General features: G+C 41.8%; 1 protein-coding gene across 3 annotated transcripts in view; it reads right to left on the reverse strand.

Moving 5' to 3' along the window:
* Nucleotides 1-10,539, reverse strand: part of LOC148502869 (cytochrome P450 2C20-like) — a 28,999-nt gene extending 18,460 nt beyond the window's left edge. For all 3 annotated transcript variants that reach the window (XR_015869959.1, XM_088449290.1, XM_088449291.1), the window contains exons 1-2: nt 10,242-10,539; nt 1,753-1,909 (exon numbers count right to left, since the gene is read on the reverse strand). Coding sequence is in view for 2 of the 3 variants with exons in the window: in XM_088449290.1 (XP_088305416.1) it covers nt 1,753-1,909; nt 10,242-10,421 (337 nt within the window). In the remaining variant the exon portion in view is untranslated. The remainder of the gene's footprint in view (nt 1-1,752; nt 1,910-10,241) is intronic.
* Nucleotides 10,540-22,552: the final 12,013 nt, after the last annotated feature.

Below are 22,552 nucleotides of genomic sequence, written 5' to 3' on the forward strand. Positions count from 1 at the left end.
GTAAGCTGTAAATTATTGGAACTTTTTAAACCTGTGTGGGATCTGTTACTAACAATGATTCTAATATTAATGTTGATGCTACAGAAAATCGCTACAGATTGGCTTGATGATTGCTACAAACTAACAGACACACACTGCGATGTATTGCTACAAGTGTGCTGAATCCAATGCAATATCCACAGCTTTACTAACAACATTTGCTGATTTCAGGGTACTGTCCCACTCTTATGATTGCCAGGACTTTTTCCTGATTTGGGTACAGTTTGGAGGTACAGTGTATGTCCTACTGTTTTAAGCCCTTTTAATGAGACACATAGTAACACAGAATTTATATTTAATTTAAGTGGAGGCTTTTAGGATATGATTCTCTGATGTTGAAAGGTATGTTTACTTTTAATTAGAGATGTTTTTGTTTTGGTTCTGGTTCTTATTCATCATCATGTTTTGGTTTTAGCAAAACGATCCTCAAGTGTTTTGGTTCTGATTCAGTTTTGGTTTGGTTTTGGATTCCATAAAAATCAATAAAAATTGATAAAAAAAAATAGCTAGAATCATGTAATTTGGACCTATTTACATGGAATCCAAAACCCGAGTTTGTTTTTTAAATCCAAGTTTTGAACTGACAGCAGACCATAGTCAGGACTCCGTTCTGTGAATCTCTTCCTGCGCAACCAGACTGCTGCCACTAAATAACTTCTACAAATGTTCCCCACTCCTTCAATATACACTAATAAACCAGAAAAATAGAGTTCATGTGTTGGTGCTGTCTTTTGTCATTTTGTATCATGTTTAAAATATTAAAGAGTATTGAAAGTGGACATAAACCATATAAGAAACATGACTATACTCTTTAATATTTTATACATATGAAGAATGACATCGCCAATGCATGAACTTTACTTTTTTTGGTTTATAGGACTCAGTTCTACTCAGAACCCCAAAGTGACTGCGAACAAGGACTCGATTCTACTCGGAACCTCTAAATTTGTGTGTTTATATTTCAGGATGACCAATCTGCACATCTCTACTTTATATGTAGATAAGTATGGTTCCGTTTTGCTGAAAGCCGAACACCCAATCTTTGAGGTTCCAAGTTCAACTGAGTCCCAGGTCGGATCACTTTTAGGATCATGAGTAGAACCAAGTACTGGCTCGGGTCTACCCATAAGTTTGCAACTTGGATCTAAAAACAGAATCTCCGGTTTTTGATTGCATGTAATCTGATCCAAATTACATGATTTTAGCTGTTTTTGTTAATTTTCAAGAAATCCAAAACCTAAACTGACACAAAAACTTGAGAGTGGTTGTCTAAAATCTAACCATAACATTTGAGTATGGTTTTGCTAAACCAAAACCAAAATAGGGGACTTTGCGCACAGCTATAGTAAGCATGTTTATGGTGATCTGTGCCAGAAATCCCAAATTTAAATCAATATTCTGTTTAAATTATTAAATATTTTAAATATATTATATACAGTAGACCTGCTGTTACATAGTCATTTCTGGCACTATAGCTGTCAAGTGGCTTTTTTGCTGGACAGTGTCATTTATCATTTTTCAGAGCAACGTTTGCTATAGGTTCTTATTGTTGACTCATGAGAGTATATTTATAAATCAAATATGAATGTTATTCTGAAATATACATTTACAATCCACCAATTTACCATTTATGAATTCTGCAATTACCATTGCTGTGCACATATTTCATCTAACAAAGATGTCTTACACTGTCTTCTATCAGATCAAACTCACCATAATCTTTAAAAACAGATGTATCATTTATTCCTCTTGCACTGAATGAGTCTGAGTGGTCCAACAAAGCTTCTTTTACACAGTCATAGCCAATTAAGACCACCATTGGGTCATTAGCCATATAGATGGTGAATACTGGTCCATAGATTTCACTCAGCTGGAGATAAAAATAAAAAGATATGATCAGCTGCCATTTTAAGAAACTTAAGTGTAGATTTACTAAGCTAAAGCTTTTTCAAACCACTACTTCTCGGCATGAAATTGAAACTGCCAATGTATTTAAACTAGGGGTGTGCACCGGCCACGTTTTGTGTTTTGGTTTTGGATCTGGATCTTTCTTCGTGTTTTGGATCTGGATTGGTTTTGCCAAAACCACCCTTCCGTGTTTTGGGTTCTGGGTTTTGTGTTTTGGATCTGTATTTTTTTGAAAAAAAGCATAAAAACAGCTAAAATCACAGAATTTGTAGGTTTTTCTGCTCCAATGCTATTATTAACCTCAATAACCTTAATTTCCACTCATTTCCAGTCTATTCTGAACACCTCACACCTCACAATAGTGTTTTTATGTCCAAAAGGTTGCACCGAGGTAGCTGGATGACTATGCTAAGCGACACGAGTGGGTGGCACAAACACGTGACCCATCTAGGCGTGAAACTGCAGTGGCAGACAGGATGGCAGTTTGAAAAACTAGGCCCCAAAGTGTACATAATGCAAAGAAAAATAAGAGGTGCAAGATGGAATTGTCCTTGGGCCCTCCCACCCACCCTTATGTTGTATAAACAGGACATGCACACTTTAACAAACCAATCATTTCAGCGCCAGGGTCTGCCACACAACTGTGGCTGAAATGATTGGTTCGTTTGGGCCCCCACAAAACAAGCTGGCAATTAATCTGTCCCTGCACAAACTGGCTCTATGGAGGCAAGATGTCATCCTCATCCTCCTCATCCACCGATTCCTCACCCTCTTCAGTGTGTACATCCTCATCCTTACAGAGTATTAATTCGTCCCCGCTGGAATCCACAACCACAGGTCCCTCTGTACGTTCTGGAGGTTGGTCTCCCTGGAAGATTTGATAATTCATTTTATGAACATCATCTTCTCCACATTTTGTGGAAGCAACCTCCTACGCCTTTCACTGACAAGGTTCCCGGCTGCACTAAACACTCTTTCGGAGTACACACTGGAGGGGGGGCAACTCAGGTAAAATAGAGCCAGTTTGTACAGGGACCTCCAAATTGCTTCTTTTTCCTGCCAGTACAGGTACGGACTGTCTGACATGCCTACTTGGATGCTGTAATCCTTTAACAGACAGACGCACGCTTGTCACTGCTGCTTTGAGGATGCAAGTGCAGCTACAGCCCACACAATTCACAAAGACAGAAAAAAAAGAAGAATATTTTTATTGTTTGTGTAGCACACTTTGAGGGTGTCACCACCCTTTAACAGACAGACGCACGCTTGTCGCTGCTGCTTTGAGGATGCAAGTGCGGCTACAGCCCACACAATTCACAAAGACAGAAAAAAGAAGAAGAATATTTTTATTGTTTGTGTAGCACACTTTGAGGGTGTCACCACCCTTTAACAGACAGACGCACGCTTGTCGCTGCTGCTTTGAGGATGCAAGTGCGGCTACATCGCACACAACTCACAAACACATTAAAAAAATAGTTTTTTATTTTTTGGAGCACTTTGAGAGTTACACCACCCTTTAACAGACAGACGCACGCTTGTCGCTGCTGCTTTGAGGATGCAAGTGCGGCTACAGCCCACACAATTCACAAAGACAGAAAAAAAAGAACAATATTTTTATTGTTTGTGTAGCACACTTTGAGGGTGTCACCACCCTTTTACAAACAGACGCATGCTTGTCGCTGCTGCTTTAAGGATGCAAGTGTGGCTACAGCCCACACATTTCACAAAGACCGAAAAAAAAGAACAATATTTTTATTGTTTGTGTAGCACACTTTGAGGGTGTCACCACCCTTTAACAGACAGACGCACGCTTGTCACTGCTGCTTTGAGGATGCAGTGGAATCTAGACGGGATTTGGAACCGGGGACACACTACCTCCATCAATTGTCTAAATCCCACTGAACTAATGGCGGATACCGGACGCACGTCTAACACCAACATAGCAGTCAAGGCCTCAGTTATACGTTTTGCTTCAGGATGACTGCTGTCGTACTTCATCCTCATCGCTAGGGACTGTTGGAGGGTCAATTGTTTAGTAAAAGTAGTGATGTTCCCACTTCCTCTCTGGGATGATGAACAACTCCCAGCAGCAGCAACAGCACTAGGAGGAAGTGGTTCTTGATCTTTGCCTATTTTATTTTTATCGGAGAAAGTTTGGTCCTCCATTTATGTTATATTGATATATACGTGCGGCTAAAGCGCACACAAACACAGAAAATATTTTCTTATTTTTGCTGGAGAGTAGTGCACTTTGTGGGTTACACCACCCTTTAAGAAATGAGCCAGCCGGCTCTTTACTTATGGGACACAGGCGCACGCTTGGCGCTGCTCCTTTGTTGATGCACGTGCAGCCACAGTGCACACAATTCACAAACACAGAAAATATATGTTTTTTTGGTTTGGAGTGTACTTTGGGGGTTACAGCACCCTTTAACGGTCAAGCCAGCCGGCCCTTTACTTATGACACAGGCGCACGCTTGGCACTACTTTGTTGATGCACGTGCGGCTACTGCGCACACAATTCACAAACACAGAAAATATTTTTTTTTTGGTTTGGACTGGAGTGTACTTTGGGGGTTACAGCACCCTTTAACGGTCAAGCCAGCCGGCCCTTTACTTATGACACAGGCGCACGCTTGGCACTACTTTGTTCATGCACATGCAGCTACTGCGCACACAATTCACAAACACAGAAAATATTTTTTTTTTTGGTTTGGACTGGAGTGTACTTTGGGGGTTACAGCACCCTTTAACGGTCAAGCCAGCTGGCCCTTTACTTATGACCCAGGCGCACGCTTGGCACTACTTTGTTGATGCACGTGCGGCTACTGCGCACACAATTCACAAACACAGAAAATATATATTTTTTTGGTTTGGACTGGAGTGTACTTTGGGGGATACAGCACCCTTTAATGGTCAAGCCAGCCGGCCCTTTACTTATGACACAGGCGCACGCTTGGCACTACTTTGTTGATGCACATGCGGCTACTGTGCACACAATTCACAAACACAGAAAATAATTTTTTTTTTGGTTTAGACTGGAGTGTACTTTGGGGGTTACAGCACCCTTTAACGGTCAATCCAGCCGGCCCTTTACTTATGACACAGGCGCACGCTTGGCACTACTTTGTTCATGCACGTGCGGCTACTGCGCACCCAATTCACAAACACAGAAAATATTATTTTTTTTGGTTTGGACTGGAGTGTACTTTGGGGGTTACAGCACCCTTTAACGGTCAAGCCAGCCGGCCCTTTACTTATGACACAGGCGCACGCTTGGCACTACTTTGTTGATGCACGTGCGGCTACTGCGCACACAATTCACAAACACACAAAAAATATAATTTTTTTAGCACTTGGGGGGAGCACCCCTGATGGACAGAGCACCCCCTGGACAACACTACAGCACCCCTTTAGGACTGGGACACTGCACAGGACTTTGGAGTGGACACAGCCCCTATGGAGAACTGACTGCACAACACAGTCCAGCCAGCCCCTATGGACTTTGAAGTAGTGGACACAGCCCCTATTAACAACAGCAGCACAGCACAACACAGCCAGCCCCTATGGACTTTGAAGTAGTGGACAACAGCAGCACAGCGCAGAACAGCACAGCACAACACTACTCTGCACTACACTACACTACACTACACAGCCCAGCCAGCCCTAACTCCCACCCTCCCTCTTCACTGTCCACAGCCGAGTGAGAAAATGGCGCCGACGCGGGTACCTTATATAGGTTCCAAAACCCGCAAGACTCGGAAGGCGGGATGATGACGTTTTGCCTCGATTTCAGATCCGAGTCAGGCGGGAAAAGTCGAGCCTGACTCGGATCTGCCTCGGATCGGGAGGGCTCGGTGGGTTCGGATTTCAGAAATCCAAACCCGCTCACCCCTAATTTAAACACACTGGGTATTATTCAGGGGTGGACAGAGATGCTGCCATGGCTGCATCTACTGTATTGGCAGTCACCCATTTAGGACTACAAAGACCTTCCCTGGCGTATATCCATATATCTGAATGTGCAAGGGCTGATACACCCATTTTTAGCATCTGTAGGAACTGAAATACCAATTGCTGCGCCATTAGATGAGATCAGTCTTACCATTGAAACTTGCACAGGTGCAGTTTCTCCATCCTTGTATGGTCTATGTGACGGTTTAGAGTCTGTGCATGTAACCACTTTCACCGACACCCTAGCGACACACCCATAAGATGGACAATTTCTTTGTGTGCGCTAAGCCACCTGCCTAGGAATGGCCATCACTCTTCCAAGACATTTCTTATCAGTCTAAAGCATACACTATAGGAGTTTTTAGAGATTACCAAGTACACTCAGTAGCAAGAGATCGACACTGCATGTGGTTCTGAATCAGTTCCACTATGTTTTGCTTTTAATATCACTGGCATTTTGAATTTTGGGGTTAACCACGTTGGCGCTTAAAAAATTTACCCCTTACAATAGTAATTCAAAATTAATGTAAAACTGAATTACTACACTTATTGCACAGGCTGTGTAATGGTTAACATTTCTGCCTCACAGCACTGAGGTTGTGGGTTTCATTCCCACTACGGCCCTAACTGTGTGGAGTTTGTATATTCTCCCTGTACTTGTGTGGGTTTCCTTCGGGTACTCTGGTTTCCTCCCACACTCCAAAAATATACTGGAAGGTTAATGGCTTCCAAGAAAAATGAACCTTAGTGTGTATGTTTGTGAGCATGTGATAGGGAATACAGATTGTAAGCTCCACTGGGGCAGGGACTGATGTTAATAGTTAAATGCTCTCTGTAAAAGCGCTGCGGAATATGTGTGCACTCTATACATAATGGGTAATATAATAATAATAACTATGAAATTAAGGATCACCTGGATGTGTGAAAAATGTATAATGAATCACATACAGGGCAAGGGGCTCAGATAAGAGCCCATCCTTGTGATGTGTTAGACATTCCTGCGATGTGTTAGAAGTTCCTTCGATGTATTAGAATTTCCTGTGATGTATTAGAAGTTCCTGCGATGTATTAGAAGTTCCTGCAATGTGTTAGAAGTTCCTGTAATATATTAGAAGTTCCTGTGATGTATGAGAAGTACCTGTGATGTATGAGAAGTTCCTGTAATTTATCAGAAGTTCCTGTGATGTATGAGAATTTCCTGTGATGTATCAGAAGTTCATGTGCTGTGTTAGAAGTTCCTGTGATGTATTAGAAGTTCCTGCAATGTGTTAGAAGTTCCTGTGATCACTTCATGTCTCCTCTGGGACCCAGTCGGGCTACTGCTCATTCCGGAGCTCAGTAAATTGGTAACTAAGCAACACCCATAGATTTTTACTTCAATATCTGATGCAGTTTTCCACTAGATACATCAAGGAGATACTTAATATTTGTAGATATGGACAGTGTTTTAGGGAGATATCAGACAAATATTTGCTGATTATATATGTTGTTTATTTATTATTATAAGTTTATGCAGCTATAGGGCATTGCGTGCTTTGAAATAACTAGGGATGAGCTATTCGGATTCTGTGGAATCCGAACTGCTCCGAACATTGGGGATCCGAGCCCACCCGAACGCTGTTAGGGCGTCCCCACATGACTTGGATCCCACTGCGAGGCCAAACGTCAGCCTCCTGACATTGGATCCTCACGAGAGGATCTGATGTTAGGGCCCCACAAGTGTAGGGCAGACTGCAGTGAGAGCGGTCTGCCCTACACAGTAACAAACACACAGCCGCAATGTTTGTTATGTCTGTTATAGTAGCCAATGAGTGTCAGACAGACTCTCATTGGCTGCTACGTCCACGGAGGGAGCCGGCTGGAGCTCATTCATGAGCTCCACCTTCCAGCTCCTCCTGTTGTGGTTGATGGGAGAGACGTCTCTCCCATAGATCCGAGGAGCATCGGAACTCTGTGTGTATAAGCACTGTGACTCCTTGGGCAATAGCCCTCTATGTGTATAAGCACACAGAGGGCCGTAGCCCACTGTGTAAACATGTACTGTGACTCTGCTGGTCGTACCCCACTGGGTGGATGGGAGGGCCCAAGGACAATTGCATCTCACACTACCTTTCATATCTGCCACTGCTGTGTGGTAATGTGTCATAGATGTGCTTTAAACTGCAGTGTCTGTGCCACTGCTCTGACACTTAGGAACCAACCAGCTCATTGCAGCCTTTGGCCCATAATGGTAAAAACAGTATTGTGAGCTGTGAGGTGGTCTAAATTGATTGTAAATTACTGGAAATGAATGTTATTGGGGTTAATAATACTCTAGGAACAAAAAAAAAGCCCAATTATGTGATTTTAGCTTTTTTTGTCAGTTTTTGTAAAAAATGCAATCCAAAGGCAGTCACTGCAGGTTTGGTAAATCCAAAGCTGGACAACGAATCAGAGCCAGAGCCAAATCCAAATCAAGCAAAAGTGGTCCTGTGCACAACTCTAGAAATAACAGAGAGAGCTTTGCCTGGACATTGTTACCCCTTCCTGTCTGGGGCTTAGATACACACACCAAGCACATTCAAACTCTCACACACACAGGACATTAAGCAATAGCTTCTGACTGCTTCCTGTACTGGTCACACCCAGAGGTGAGCACAGGAATGTGCCATCACACACCAGAGCACACTCTGAAACACACACACTCAACCACAGACAATGGAGATAAGTATCTCTCTCTCATTTCTGTTTGGTTACACACACTTATGGGCAGATATAGGTAAATAAATTATGGCATAATACATAGTTTAATGTGTGAAATAGTTGACTTTGATGGTGGAGGTTACTGAGTAATTTTGTCAGTCTCTCCACCTCTCAAAACTTTAAACGTGCTCTTAAGACCCACTTCTTCATCAAAGCCTCATCCCAACACTCTGTCCAATGCTCACTATCTACCCCATCAGTGTCACCATGCTCACTACTTCTGCCACACTACTACTTATTTCAGAGTTATGACCGCTGTTGCAGTAGTATTTATATACCATGTACTGGTCCTGCATTGTCTTGCACTGTAAGTCACTGTAGTACTGTAAGTCACTGTACTTTTGTTCTGCTCAATTGTTAATGTACTTTGTTAGGTGCTGCAGAATCCTTGTGGTGCCATATAAATAATGGATAATAATAAAAATATGTGAAAGTTATCAATTGTTAATGAAAATAAACTTTAATTGAATACATTTTCTGTGCAATATTTGAATAGAATTATCCTAATGATTTAAAGGAATATTTCCTGGATATATGGATGCAATTAACTTTTTAAATGGTATATAATGGTATATAATTAGTTATTAAATTATGAGAAATTACTAAATAATGAAAATCAAATATTTGCTTCAAGAATATGATATTAATATGAGGAAAGCAGTAAAGAAGGCTTTTACATTAGCGACCCAGATTGGGCAAACTTTTACACTGTGTCTATCATTTGTTCTGCATAACATCATAATAAGGAAGATTAAAAGTTTCCTGATTAGTTGCACCTCATGCAGCAGAACAGCATAATCAGGGGTGTATCTATAATGGGAGCAGGGTGTGCGGGGCGCACGGGCCCCCGGGTCCAGGGGGGCCCACTCCGCACACATAGGTAATTAAACTTACCTCCTCGCCGATTCCAGAAGTGCTGCTCCGCAGCGCTGGACTGGTGCTGTAGAGCAACAAACACTCACTGGGAAAATGGTGGCGGCCATTTTCCCAGTGATCTGCGCATGCGCAGAAAAGATGTCCCTGGGAAAGTAGGTGCGGGTGCAATTTTCCTGGAGACCTGCGCATGCATTGTAGATTCTGGCATGAAGCCAGAATCTACAGCGCTCAGTGCCGTTGAGCCGCCATCAGGGAGGAGGGGGCCCAAATGGAGGCTGCAAATGGGCCCCCTCCTCTCTTAAAATGCCCCTGAGCATAATTCTATATTTTGCTAAATTTAATTAGTGTGAGAAAAATAAATTGTGATCTATGGAACTGTTATGAGGTACTGTATGAAATACTTAGCCACAGACTTACTGTATACACAGCATTAAAATACAAATGAGATGTTCTAAGATTTTATACTGTACATACACAGTGTAGAATATAGTAGATATTTGTACTGTATATAAATATAGTTTATAAAAATCTTGCACAGGAAGAAGAAGCTGTGACACAGCAACCAATCACATTATGTCAGTCTCTAGAACTCTAACACGAAAGCAGTTGTTTGATTGGCTGCTATAAGTTACAGTATGTTTTCCCTGTATACCAGTTTCCATAAATGTGACCACATTTATATAATGTTGGAACTGGTATGTATAAATAGGTTCATTACTCACCTTCACTAAAGACTGGGGCATTTCGGTGGTTCCCATTTCCATAATATTACCTAATAAAGGCAGTGGGGGTGGTCCTGGTGGCAGGTTCTTTGCTCTCAGTTTCCTTCTCCATGTGAAGTAATACAGGACGAGACTGACACAGACAGCCAGGAAAAGCGTGGCTGAGACTCCCAGCTCCATTATTAACCCTGATTAGCAGTCTGGATGCAGGAAGTGTACTATACACTGCAGGAGCCTTCTTATAAGCTGACAGTAGGATTTATGAACGTCGGTGGTGAACACTGCCTGGGTGTGTCTTATCCAATCTATGACTTGCAGTGCTGTCAGTTCAATGTACAAGATTTACAACAAACAGTAGCTGACTGTAAGGATATAGGTTATTCAAATGTTAATAAGTGTAATATATAAAGCTGAAAGAAGCTTATCACAAAGTAAAAGAAACAGACAGAAAAACGTTCCTTATAGAAAGAAAAAACATGGACAAACAACAAAGATTGTAGCACATATTTACTTACTCAGTGCAGCCAATATGCTCACAAACTACAAAAAGTACATTTTAAACACTGGCACATCCTGTTTATGGATGATACACTAGCAGATACAGATCTATTTAATAATCCTCGGATGGAGATAAAGTGGACAGAGATAAAGTGCCAACCAACCAGCTCATAGCTGTCATTTTTCAAACTAATTGAATAAATACTAATAAAAACATAAGGTAAAACCAAGTCATATATCACCGTGAATGGATATCTGACATGTGTGAGTGGATCTAAATAAATACATATAATGTATATAAAACTGTACACTGTTGGCATCAATGAAACATAGACATGAATAGAAATAAAATAAAACTCAAAAATAATGTATTGTGTTAAAAGTAATGCACCTCTGCCAGTGGGAAGAGGTGAGATGGTAGTCTCAAATTTTAGAGGTGAAACCAATGAACGATAATCACTGTGCAAGTTGCACTAATGCATGTATTAGCGGTGGTACTGTGCACAATACGAGCTGACCTTATGGTTGTGGCTCCCGATATGAACTTCACTTGGAAACAGAAGGCAGTGTCCGGATTGCCGTTCTAATGAACCTGTCACCATACAGATAGTGTTTTGACCTCCTACTGATGTAGGGGAATAGGTTATAGATGCGGTAGCAAGGAGAAATAAATCCAGGATAACCGCTGATGTAGAGCCGCTCAGTGAAGGTCTAAAAATGGATTTGTGCTGCGTCCTGTGAGCAACGGAACCTGTTGCTAGCCCCTGCTGTCAGCAGTCGGTGCTCCGTGTGCAGGAGAGCTGGGGAGAGTGATGAACCAGGTGTCAGCTAGTTGGCGGCTGTTGTCGGGGAGCAGTGCTGACAAACTCCAACCTCCGTCGGATGGTTGGCAGTAAATGGTTCAAGGCCACTGCAGTAGGTGGTCTGTTGGAATCCGTGTGTAGTCCATATATTAGGTGTGAAACAAAGGTGGTCTAACGTGTTTCTCAGCCCTTGTATAACCGTCCGTTTCCTCAGAGACAGTGATCCTTTGTTTCACACTTATTATATGGACTACACATGGATTCCAACAGACCACCTACTACAGTGGCCTTGAACCATTTACTGCCAACCATCCGACGGAGGTTGGAGTTTGTCAGCATGCTCCCCGACAACGGCCGCCAACTAGCTGACTCCTGTTGTGGTTGATGGGAGAGACGTCTCTCCCATAGATCCGAGGAGCATCGGAACTCTGTGTGTATAAGCACTGTGACTCCTTGGGCAATAGCCCTCTGTGTGTATAAGCACACAGAGGGCCGTAGCCCACTGTGTAAACATGTACTGTGACTCTGCTGGTCATACCCCACTGGGTGGATGGGAGGGCCCAAGGACAATTGCATCTCACACTACCTTTCATATCTGCCACTGCTGTGTGGTAATGTGTCATAGATGTGCTTTAAACTGCAGTGTCTGTGCCACTGCTCTGACACTTAGGAACCAACCAGCTCATTGCAGCCTTTGGCCAATAATGGTAAAAACAGTATTGTGAGCTGTGAGGTGGTCTAAATTGATTGTAAATTACTGGAAATGAATGTTATTGGGGTTAATAATACTCTAGGAACAAAAAAAAGCCCAATTATGTGATTTTAGCTTTTTTTGTCAGTTTTTGTAAAAAATGCAATCCAAAGGCAGTCACTGCAGGTTTGGTAAATCCAAAGCTGGACAACGAATCAGAGCCAGAGCCAAATCCAAATCAAGCAAAAGTGGTCCTGTGCACAACTCTAGAAATAACAGAGAGAGCTTTGCCTGGACATTGTTACCCCTTCCTGTCTGGGGCTTAGATACACACACCAAGCACATTCAAACTCTCACACACACAGGACATTAAGCAATAGCTTCTGACCGCTTCCTGTACTGGTCACACCCAGAGGTGAGCACAGGAATGTGCCATCACACACCAGAGCACACTCTGAAACACACACACTCAACCACAGACAATGGAGATAAGTATCTCTCTCTCATTTCTGTTTGGTTACACACACTTATGGGCAGATATAGGTAAATAAATTATGGCATAATACATAGTTTAATGTGTGAAATAGTTGACTTTGATGGTGGAGGTTACTGAGTAATTTTGTCAGTCTCTCCACCTCTCAAAACTTTAAACGTGCTCTTAAGACCCACTTCTTCATCAAAGCCTCATCCCAACACTCTGTCCAATGCTCACTATCTACCCCATCAGTGTCACCATGCTCACTACTTCTGCCACAGTACTACTTATTTCAGAGTTATGACCGCTGTTGCAGTAGTATTTATATACCATGTACTGGTCCTGCATTGTCTTGCACTGTAAGTCACTGTAGTACTGTAAGTCACTGTACTTTTGTTCTGCTCAATTGTTAATGTACTTTGTTAGGTGCTGCAGAATCCTTGTGGTGCCATATAAATAATGGATAATAATAAAAATATGTGAAAGTTATCAATTGTTAATGAAAATAAACTTTAATTGAATACATTTTCTGTGCAATATTTGAATAGAATTATCCTAATGATTTAAAGGAATATTTCCTGGATATATGGATGCAATTAACTTTTTAAATGGTATATAATGGTATATAATTAGTTATTAAATTATGAGAAATTACTAAATAATGAAAATCGAATATTTGCTTCAAGAATATGATATTAATATGAGGAAAGCAGTAAAGAAGGCTTTTACATTAGCGACCCAGATTGGGCAAACTTTTACACTGTGTCTATCATTTGTTCTGCATAACATCATAATAAGGAAGATTAAAAGTTTCCTGATTAGTTGCACCTCATGCAGCAGAACAGCATAATCAGGGGTGTATCTATAATGGGAGCAGGGTGTGCGGGGCGCACGGGCCCCCGGGTCCAGGGGGGCCCACTCCGCACACATAGGTAATTAAACTTACCTCCTCGCCGATTCCAGAAGTGCTGCTCCGCAGCGCTGGACTGGTGCTGTAGAGCAACAAACACTCACTGGGAAAATGGTGGCGGCCATTTTCCCAGTGATCTGCGCATGCGCAGAAAAGATGTCCCTGGGAAAGTAGGTGCGGGTGCAATTTTCCTGGAGACCTGCGCATGCATTGTAGATTCTGGCATGAAGCCAGAATCTACAGCGCTCAGTGCCGTTGAGCCGCCATCAGGGAGGAGGGGGCCCAAATGGAGGCTGCAAATGGGCCCCCTCCTCTCTTAAAATGCCCCTGAGCATAATTCTATATTTTGCTAAATTTAATTAGTGTGAGAAAAATAAATTGTGATCTATGGAACTGTTATGAGGTACTGTATGAAATACTTAGCCACAGACTTACTGTATACACAGCATTAAAATACAAATGAGATGTTCTAAGATTTTATACTGTACATACACAGTGTAGAATATAGTAGATATTTGTACTGTATATAAATATAGTTTATAAAAATCTTACACAGGAAGAAGAAGCTGTGACACAGCAACCAATCACATTATGTCAGTCTCTAGAACTCTAACATGAAAGCAGTTGTTTGATTGGCTGCTATAAGTTACAGTATGTTTTCCCTGTATACCAGTTTCCATAAATGTGACCACATTTATATAATGTTGGAACTGGTATGTATAAATAGGTTCATTACTCACCTTCACTAAAGACTGGGGCATTTCGGTGGTTCCCATTTCCATAATATTACCTAATAAAGGCAGTGGGGGTGGTCCTGGTGGCAGGTTCTTTGCTCTCAGTTTCCTTCTCCATGTGAAGTAATACAGGACGAGACTGACACAGACAGCCAGGAAAAGCGTGGCTGAGACTCCCAGCTCCATTATTAACCCTGATTAGCAGTCTGGATGCAGGAAGTGTACTATACACTGCAGGAGCCTTCTTATAAGCTGACAGTAGGATTTATGAACGTCGGTGGTGAACACTGCCTGGGTGTGTCTTATCCAATCTATGACTTGCAGTGCTGTCAGTTCAATGTACAAGATTTACAACAAACAGTAGCTGACTGTAAGGATATAGGTTATTCAAATGTTAATAAGTGTAATATATAAAGCTGAAAGAAGCTTATCACAAAGTAAAAGAAACAGACAGAAAAACGTTCCTTATAGAAAGAAAAAACATGGCCAAACAACTAAGATTGTAGCACATATTTACTTACTCAGTGCAGCCAATATGCTCACAAACTACAAAAAGTACATTTTAAACACTGGCACATCCTGTTTATGGATGATACACTAGCAGATACAGATCTATTTAATAATCCTCGGATGGAGATAAAGTGGACAGAGATAAAGTGCCAACCAACCAGCTCATAGCTGTCATTTTTCAAACTAATTGAATAAATACTAATAAAAACATAAGGTAAAACCAAGTCATATATCACCGTGAATGGATATCTGACATGTGTGAGTGGATCTAAATAAATACATATAATGTATATAAAACTGTACACTGTTGGCATCAATGAAACATAGACATGAATAGAAATAAAATAAAACTCAAAAATAATGTATTGTGTTAAAAGTAATGCACCTCTGCCAGTGGGAAGAGGTGAGATGGTAGTCTCAAATTTTAGAGGTGAAACCAATGAACGATAATCACTGTGCAAGTTGCACTAATGCATGTATTAGCGGTGGTACTGTGCACAATACGAGCTGACCTTATGGTTGTGGCTCCCGATATGAACTTCACTTGGAAACAGAAGGCAGTGTCCGGATTGCCGTTCTAATGAACCTGTCACCATACAGATAGTGTTTTGACCTCCTACTGATGTAGGGGAATAGGTTATAGATGCGGTAGCAAGGAGAAATAAATCCAGGATAACCGCTGATGTAGAGCCGCTCAGTGAAGGTCTAAAAATGGATTTGTGCTGCGTCCTGTGAGCAACGGAACCTGTTGCTAGCCCCTGCTGTCAGCAGTCGGTGCTCCGTGTGCAGGAGAGCTGGGGAGAGTGATGAACCAGGTGTCAGCTAGTTGGCGGCTGTTGTCGGGGAGCAGTGCTGACAAACTCCAACCTCCGTCGGATGGTTGGCAGTAAATGGTTCAAGGCCACTGCAGTAGGTGGTCTGTTGGAATCCGTGTGTAGTCCATATATTAGGTGTGAAACAAAGGTGGTCTAACGTGTTTCTCAGCCCTTGTATAACCGGCCGATTCCTCAGAGACAGTGATCCTTTGTTTCACACTTATTATATGGACTACACATGGATTCCAACAGACCACCTACTACAGTGGCCTTGAACCATTTACTGCCAACCATCCGACGGAGGTTGGAGTTTGTCAGCATGCTCCCCGACAACGGCCGCCAACTAGCTGACTCCTGTTGTGGTTGATGGGAGAGACGTCTCTCCCATAGATCCGAGGAGCATCGGAACTCTGTGTGTATAAGCACTGTGACTCCTTGGGCAATAGCCCTCTGTGTGTATAAGCACACAGAGGGCCGTAGCCCACTGTGTAAACATGTACTGTGACTCTGCTGGTCGTACCCCACTGGGTGGATGGGAGGGCCCAAGGACAATTGCATCTCACACTACCTTTCATATCTGCCACTGCTGTGTGGTAATGTGTCATAGATGTGCTTTAAACTGCAGTGTCTGTGCCACTGCTCTGACACTTAGGAACCAACCAGCTCATTGCAGCCTTTGGCCAATAATGGTAAAAACAGTATTGTGAGCTGTGAGGTGGTCTAAATTGATTGTAAATTACTGGAAATGAATGTTATTGGGGTTAATAATACTCTAGGAACAAAAAAAAGCCCAATTATGTGATTTTAGCTTTTTTTGTCAGTTTTTGTAAAAAATGCAATCCAAAGGCAGTCACTGCAGGTTTGGTAAATCCAAAGCTGGACAACGAATCAGAGCCAGAGCCAAATCCAAATCAAGCAAAAGTGGTCCTGTGCACAACTCTAGAAATAACAGAGAGAGCTTTGCCTGGACATTGTTACCCCTTCCTGTCTGGGGCTTAGATACACACACCAAGCACATTCAAACTCTCACACACACAGGACATTAAGCAATAGCTTCTGACCGCTTCCTGTACTGGTCACACCCCGAGGTGAGCACAGGAATGTGCCATCACACACCAGAGCACACTCTGAAACACACACACTCAACCACAGACAATGGAGATAAGTATCTCTCTCTCATTTCTGTTTGGTTACACACACTTATGGGCAGATATAGGTAAATAAATTATGGCATAATACATAGTTTAATGTGTGAAATAGTTGACTTTGATGGTGGAGGTTACTGAGTAATTTTGTCAGTCTCTCCACCTCTCAAAACTTTAAACGTGCTCTTAAGACCCACTTCTTCATCAAAGCCTCATCCCAACACTCTGTCCAATGCTCACTATCTACCCCATCAGTGTCACCATGCTCACTACTTCTGCCACACTACTACTTATTTCAGAGTTATGACCGCTGTTGCAGTAGTATTTATATACCATGTACTGGTCCTGCATTGTCTTGCACTGTAAGTCACTGTAGTACTGTAAGTCACTGTACTTTTGTTCTGCTCAATTGTTAATGTACTTTGTTAGGTGCTGCAGAATCCTTGTGGTGCCATATAAATAATGGATAATAATAAAAATATGTGAAAGTTATCAATTGTTAATGAAAATAAACTTTAATTGAATACATTTTCTGTGCAATATTTGAATAGAATTATCCTAATGATTTAAAGGAATATTTCCTGGATATATGGATGCAATTAACTATTTAAATGGTATATAATGGTATATAATTAGTTATTAAATTATGAGAAATTACTAAATAATGAAAATCGAATATTTGCTTCAAGAATATGATATTAATATGAGGAAAGCAGTAAAGAAGGCTTTTACATTAGCGACCCAGATTGGGCAAACTTTTACACTGTGTCTATCATTTGTTCTGCATAACATCATAATAAGGAAGATTAAAAGTTTCCTGATTAGTTGCACCTCATGCAGCAGAACAGCATAATCAGGGGTGTATCTATAATGGGAGCAGGGTGTGCGGGGCGCACGGGCCCCCGGGTCCAGGGGGGCCCACTCCGCACACATAGGTAATTAAACTTACCTCCTCGCCGATTCCAGAAGTGCTGCTCCGCAGCGCTGGACTGGTGCTGTAGAGCAACAAACACTCACTGGGAAAATGGTGGCGGCCATTTTCCCAGTGATCTGCGCATGCGCAGAAAAGATGTCCCTGGGAAAGTAGGTGCGGGTGCAATTTTCCTGGAGACCTGCGCATGCATTGTAGATTCTGGCATGAAGCCAGAATCTACAGCGCTCAGTGCCGTTGAGCCGCCATCAGGGAGGAGGGGGCCCAAATGGAGGCTGCAAATGGGCCCCCTCCTCTCTTAAAATGCCCCTGAGCATAATTCTATATTTTGCTAAATTTAATTAGTGTGAGAAAAATAAATTGTGATCTATGGAACTGTTATGAGGTACTGTATGAAATACTTAGCCACAGACTTACTGTATACACAGCATTAAAATACAAATGAGATGTTCTAAGATTTTATACTGTACATACACAGTGTAGAATATAGTAGATATTTGTACTGTATATAAATATAGTTTATAAAAATCTTGCACAGGAAGAAGAAGCTGTGACACAGCAACCAATCACATTATGTCAGTCTCTAGAACTCTAACATGAAAGCAGTTGTTTGATTGGCTGCTATAAGTTACAGTATGTTTTCCCTGTATACCAGTTTCCATAAATGTGACCACATTTATATAATGTTGGAACTGGTATGTATAAATAGGTTCATTACTCACCTTCACTAAAGACTGGGGCATTTCGGTGGTTCCCATTTCCATAATATTACCTAATAAAGGCAGTGGGGGTGGTCCTGGTGGCAGGTTCTTTGCTCTCAGTTTCCTTCTCCATGTGAAGTAATACAGGACGAGACTGACACAGACAGCCAGGAAAAGCGTGGCTGAGACTCCCAGCTCCATTATTAACCCTGATTAGCAGTCTGGATGCAGGAAGTGTACTATACACTGCAGGAGCCTTCTTATAAGCTGACAGTAGGATTTATGAACGTCGGTGGTGAACACTGCCTGGGTGTGTCTTATCCAATCTATGACTTGCAGTGCTGTCAGTTCAATGTACAAGATTTACAACAAACAGTAGCTGACTGTAAGGATATAGGTTATTCAAATGTTAATAAGTGTAATATATAAAGCTGAAAGAAGCTTATCACAAAGTAAAAGAAACAGACAGAAAAACGTTCCTTATAGAAAGAAAAAACATGGACAAACAACAAAGATTGTAGCACATATTTACTTACTCAGTGCAGCCAATATGCTCACAAACTACAAAAAGTACATTTTAAACACTGGCACATCCTGTTTATGGATGATACACTAGCAGATACAGATCTATTTAATAATCCTCGGATGGAGATAAAGTGGACAGAGATAAAGTGCCAACCATCCAGCTCATAGCTGTCATTTTTCAAACTAATTGAATAAATACTAATAAAAACATAAGGTAAAACCAAGTCATATATCACCGTGAATGGATATCTGACATGTGTGAGTGGATCTAAATAAATACATATAATGTATATAAAACTGTACACTGTTGGCATCAATGAAACATAGACATGAATAGAAATAAAATAAAACTCAAAAATAATGTATTGTGTTAAAAGTAATGCACCTCTGCCAGTGGGAAGAGGTGAGATGGTAGTCTCAAATTTTAGAGGTGAAACCAATGAACGATAATCACTGTGCAAGTTGCACTAATGCATGTATTAGCGGTGGTACTGTGCACAATACGAGCTGACCTTATGGTTGTGGCTCCCGATATGAACTTCACTTGGAAACAGAAGGCAGTGTCCGGATTGCCGTTCTAATGAACCTGTCACCATACAGATAGTGTTTTGACCTCCTACTGATGTAGGGGAATAGGTTATAGATGCGGTAGCAAGGAGAAATAAATCCAGGATAACCGCTGATGTAGAGCCGCTCAGTGAAGGTCTAAAAATGGATTTGTGCTGCGTCCTGTGAGCAACGGAACCTGTTGCTAGCCCCTGCTGTCAGCAGTCGGTGCTCCGTGTGCAGGAGAGCTGGGGAGAGTGATGAACCAGGTGTCAGCTAGTTGGCGGCTGTTGTCGGGGAGCAGTGCTGACAAACTCCAACCTCCGTCGGATGGTTGGCAGTAAATGGTTCAAGGTCACTGCAGTAGGTGGTCTGTTGGAATCCGTGTGTAGTCCATATATTAGGTGTGAAACAAAGGTGGTCTAACGTGTTTCTCAGCCCTTGTATAACCGGCCGTTTCCTCAGAGACAGTGATCCTTTGTTTCACACTTATTATATGGACTACACATGGATTCCAACAGACCACCTACTACAGTGGCCTTGAACCATTTACTGCCAACCATCCGACGGAGGTTGGAGTTTGTCAGCATGCTCCCCGACAACGGCCGCCAACTAGCTGACTCCTGTTGTGGTTGATGGGAGAGACGTCTCTCCCATAGATCCGAGGAGCATCGGAACTCTGTGTGTATAAGCACTGTGACTCCTTGGGCAATAGCCCTCTGTGTGTATAAGCACACAGAGGGCCGTAGCCCACTGTGTAAACATGTACTGTGACTCTGCTGGTCGTACCCCACTGGGTGGATGGGAGGGCCCAAGGACAATTGCATCTCACACTACCTTTCATATCTGCCACTGCTGTGTGGTAATGTGTCATAGATGTGCTTTAAACTGCAGTGTCTGTGCCACTGCTCTGACACTTAGGAACCAACCAGCTCATTGCAGCCTTTGGCCAATAATGGTAAAAACAGTATTGTGAGCTGTGAGGTGGTCTAAATTGATTGTAAATTACTGGAAATGAATGTTATTGGGGTTAATAATACTCTAGGAACAAAAAAAAGCCCAATTATGTGATTTTAGCTTTTTTTGTCAGTTTTTGTAAAAAATGCAATCCAAAGGCAGTCACTGCAGGTTTGGTAAATCCAAAGCTGGACAACGAATCAGAGCCAGAGCCAAATCCAAATCAAGCAAAAGTGGTCCTGTGCACAACTCTAGAAATAACAGAGAGAGCTTTGCCTGGACATTGTTACCCCTTCCTGTCTGGGGCTTAGATACACACACCAAGCACATTCAAACTCTCACACACACAGGACATTAAGCAATAGCTTCTGACCGCTTCCTGTACTGGTCACACCCAGAGGTGAGCACAGGAATGTGCCATCACACACCAGAGCACACTCTGAAACACACACACTCAACCACAGACAATGGAGATAAGTATCTCTCTCTCATTTCTGTTTGGTTACACACACTTATGGGCAGATATAGGTAAATAAATTATGGCATAATACATAGTTTAATGTGTGAAATAGTTGACTTTGATGGTGGAGGTTACTGAATAATTTTGTCAGTCTCTCCACCTCTCAAAACTTTAAACGTGCTCTTAAGACCCACTTCTTCATCAAAGCCTCATCCCAACACTCTGTCCAATGCTCACTATCTACCCCATCAGTGTCACCATGCTCACTACTTCTGCCACAGTACTACTTATTTCAGAGTTATGACCGCTGTTGCAGTAGTATTTATATACCATGTACTGGTCCTGCATTGTCTTGCACTGTAAGTCACTGTAGTACTGTAAGTCACTGTACTTTTGTTCTGCTCAATTGTTAATGTACTTTGTTAGGTGCTGCAGAATCCTTGTGGTGCCATATAAATAATGGATAATAATAAAAATATGTGAAAGTTATCAATTGTTAATGAAAATAAACTTTAATTGAATACATTTTCTGTGCAATATTTGAATAGAATTATCCTAATGATTTAAAGGAATATTTCCTGGATATATGGATGCAATTAACTATTTAAATGGTATATAATGGTATATAATTAGTTATTAAATTATGAGAAATTACTAAATAATGAAAATCGAATATTTGCTTCAAGAATATGATATTAATATGAGGAAAGCAGTAAAGAAGGCTTTTACATTAGCGACCCAGATTGGGCAAACTTTTACACTGTGTCTATCATTTGTTCTGCATAACATCATAATAAGGAAGATTAAAAGTTTCCTGATTAGTTGCACCTCATGCAGCAGAACAGCATAATCAGGGGTGTATCTATAATGGGAGCAGGGTGTGCGGGGCGCACGGGCCCCCGGGTCCAGGGGGGCCCACTCCGCACACATAGGTAATTAAACTTACCTCCTCGCCGATTCCAGAAGTGCTGCTCCGCAGCGCTGGACTGGTGCTGTAGAGCAACAAACACTCACTGGGAAAATGGTGGCGGCCATTTTCCCAGTGATCTGCGCATGCGCAGAAAAGATGTCCCTGGGAAAGTAGGTGCGGGTGCAATTTTCCTGGAGACCTGCGCATGCATTGTAGATTCTGGCATGAAGCCAGAATCTACAGCGCTCAGTGCCGTTGAGCCGCCATCAGGGAGGAGGGGGCCCAAATGGAGGCTGCAAATGGGCCCCCTCCTCTCTTAAAATGCCCCTGAGCATAATTCTATATTTTGCTAAATTTAATTAGTGTGAGAAAAATAAATTGTGATCTATGGAACTGTTATGAGGTACTGTATGAAATACTTAGCCACAGACTTACTGTATACACAGCATTAAAATACAAATGAGATGTTCTAAGATTTTATACTGTACATACACAGTGTAGAATATAGTAGATATTTGTACTGTATATAAATATAGTTTATAAAAATCTTGCACAGGAAGAAGAAGCTGTGACACATAGCAACCAATCACATTATGTCAGTCTCTAGAACTCTAACATGAAAGCAGTTGTTTGATTGGCTGCTATAAGTTACAGTATGTTTTCCCTGTATACCAGTTTCCATAAATGTGACCACATTTAT

The sequence above is a fragment of the Taudactylus pleione genome, unplaced genomic scaffold (genome assembly GCF_031769625.1).
Source record: "Taudactylus pleione unplaced genomic scaffold, aTauple2 ptg000481l, whole genome shotgun sequence".
Taxonomy (NCBI): Eukaryota; Metazoa; Chordata; class Amphibia; order Anura; family Myobatrachidae; genus Taudactylus; species Taudactylus pleione.